This window comes from Loa loa, assembly GCF_000183805.2.
Source record: "Loa loa unplaced genomic scaffold supercont3.131, whole genome shotgun sequence".
Taxonomy (NCBI): domain Eukaryota; kingdom Metazoa; phylum Nematoda; class Chromadorea; order Rhabditida; family Onchocercidae; genus Loa; species Loa loa.
The window spans coordinates 119,824-121,904 of record NW_018108311.1 but is presented as its reverse complement, the minus strand read 5'-3'; the positions used below and the strand labels follow the sequence as shown (position 1 = coordinate 121,904).

Here is a 2,081-nt window from a genome sequence, read left to right as displayed (position 1 = left end):
ATATATATATATATATATATATATATATATATATATATATATATATATATATATATATATATATATATATATATATATATATGCATATATGTATTATATGACTGACTTGGGCTTTTAAAATAATATGTGAAGCATTTATGAAACATCTTAAGCCTAGTCCTTAATGAGTTTTGAAGTAAAGCAAAACTTCCTTGATTTTTTGCATTAAGAACCATTGATTTTCAGGTAGGCTATGTCTTGTTCCCTTATCTTCATTATTCTTTCCAATTCGTGCACTGTTTGTATTCAGTATTGCCAATTATGTATCTGTTCTGTGTTTGGAAATGCATAACCCTTGCTCACTGTTTGGTGGATGGAATGATCTTCTACTACGGAAATAATATTTTTGTGTGAGATTTAATAAAGTTTTGTTTTAATTTCCCATTAGAAATAGGACACTTTTTTATACGGGAATTCAGCAACAAAAACAAAAATCCCAAAAGTGCTTCAATAAGGCAGAGTTAATCGTCCAAAAAGTTCTGTAAAACAAAGACAGCATAAAATCTAGCTTGAATTTTATCCTGAGTGCCCATCACGCGCTCCGTTACTATTTACAACAAAGATAAGATAGCATTAATGAAGTAAAAATTCAGCATTTTTAATCCACGACATTGGAGGTATCTCGTTACTTCTCACTCATTTTGATTGGTGAAATAATATATTAAATCGTAACAATCGAAATTTTATGACCTTCGGCAAGAACATTGTCTTGTCTTACATTAAATGTTTGAGTCTGAATCCTAAAAGATTTGCTTCATTCCTCTTAATCAAGAATAAAACTTCAAACCATATCGCTATCCGGAAGATCTTCTTTGGCATATTGTACGAACATATGAGCTATTTCTAAATAAAACCGTGGCACTTGTCCAAATGCATTAGTTCCACTTTCTGCTGTTACAAGTTTTTTCAATTCCTCCACACATAACCATTCTGGTGGCTTCAGACGAAAAAAAAGCAAAGAAAATCTCTTTTAAAATTGAAATAATACCAATGGAAGCATAACTTTTAAAATTACATCATAGTTGCATAAGCAGAACTTTTGGATTATATCACACTTGCATAACAATTTTAAGTTATGATGAATTCAGGTAAACACTAAGAAAAGGCAAAACCAACAATGATAGTGCATTTCCGTCGTTTCCTTAAAGTAACTGCTACCCAAAGTGGTACCCAAATAGGCATGCCAGCTTCGAATGGTCCAATATCACCACTTATCAAGCGTAATTCATCCAAACTAAACTGTGGATTTATCTGTAAAATGAAACTGATTATTACTGATAGCCATGTTAATTTTTGCTATGTATATACACAATTTTTTACTTGGTTAAATTTGATCCAACTTAGCAAAAATTCATTTTGCATCTGAATGTATTGAAGCAAGCGAGCCAAGTGCTTAGCTCCAGTTTCTTTGTACTATCCTAGTATTTAAATTACTGGGTATGATCAAGTTTTATTACTGTGGGACTTTAATTTTACTCCTATAACTTTAAAAAAGCTAGCTAGATTTTTATTACAAAAAGAAATCTTCAACAAGACAAAGATTAATTTTACTAAAAATTTTCCACAGGAAAAAATAAGGAAACATAAAATAAACCTGAATCCATTCATTACCGGCAAGAAATTCACATTGTTCCGGTGTCATGATCACCTCACTTACTATCACTTTCTAGTTCCAGTTGCTCTTTCTTTTTTTTTTTTGTCTAAAACATTTATGTGATAGTAACACGTTCAATGCGTGATATTATTTGAAATTACTTCTAGAAAAAAAAAAAAAAGAAAACAAACAAAATCAAAAACTGACCAAAAAAACAAAAGAGATTAAAAAATCAAAAAATCAATAAGATGATGTACAATAAACAAAACTTTCAATTTCATGCGTAACAAACTATTTGCATAGCAAATCTATGTTTAATTTGATATATGAAATGACTTAATGTTCAATCTGATAACATATAAGTAAAGTTTGTATATAAGTAAGTTTGTAAAATGCACGTACGTAAGTTTGTAAAATGCACGTACGTAAGTTTGTAAAATGCACGTAC

General features: G+C 29.7%; 1 protein-coding gene across 1 annotated transcript in view; it reads right to left on the bottom strand.

Moving 5' to 3' along the window:
• Window positions 1–1,741, bottom strand: part of LOAG_14962 (DNA replication complex GINS protein PSF2) — a 3,541-nt gene extending 1,800 nt beyond the window's left edge. The window contains exons 1-3 of the mRNA XM_020448879.1: window positions 1,634–1,741; window positions 1,156–1,290; window positions 827–976 (exon numbers count right to left, since the gene is read on the bottom strand). Of these exons, the coding sequence (XP_020301005.1) occupies window positions 827–976; window positions 1,156–1,290; window positions 1,634–1,681 (333 nt within the window). The 5' untranslated portion in view covers window positions 1,682–1,741. The remainder of the gene's footprint in view (window positions 1–826; window positions 977–1,155; window positions 1,291–1,633) is intronic.
• Between the last annotated feature and the right edge of the window lie 340 nt (window positions 1,742–2,081).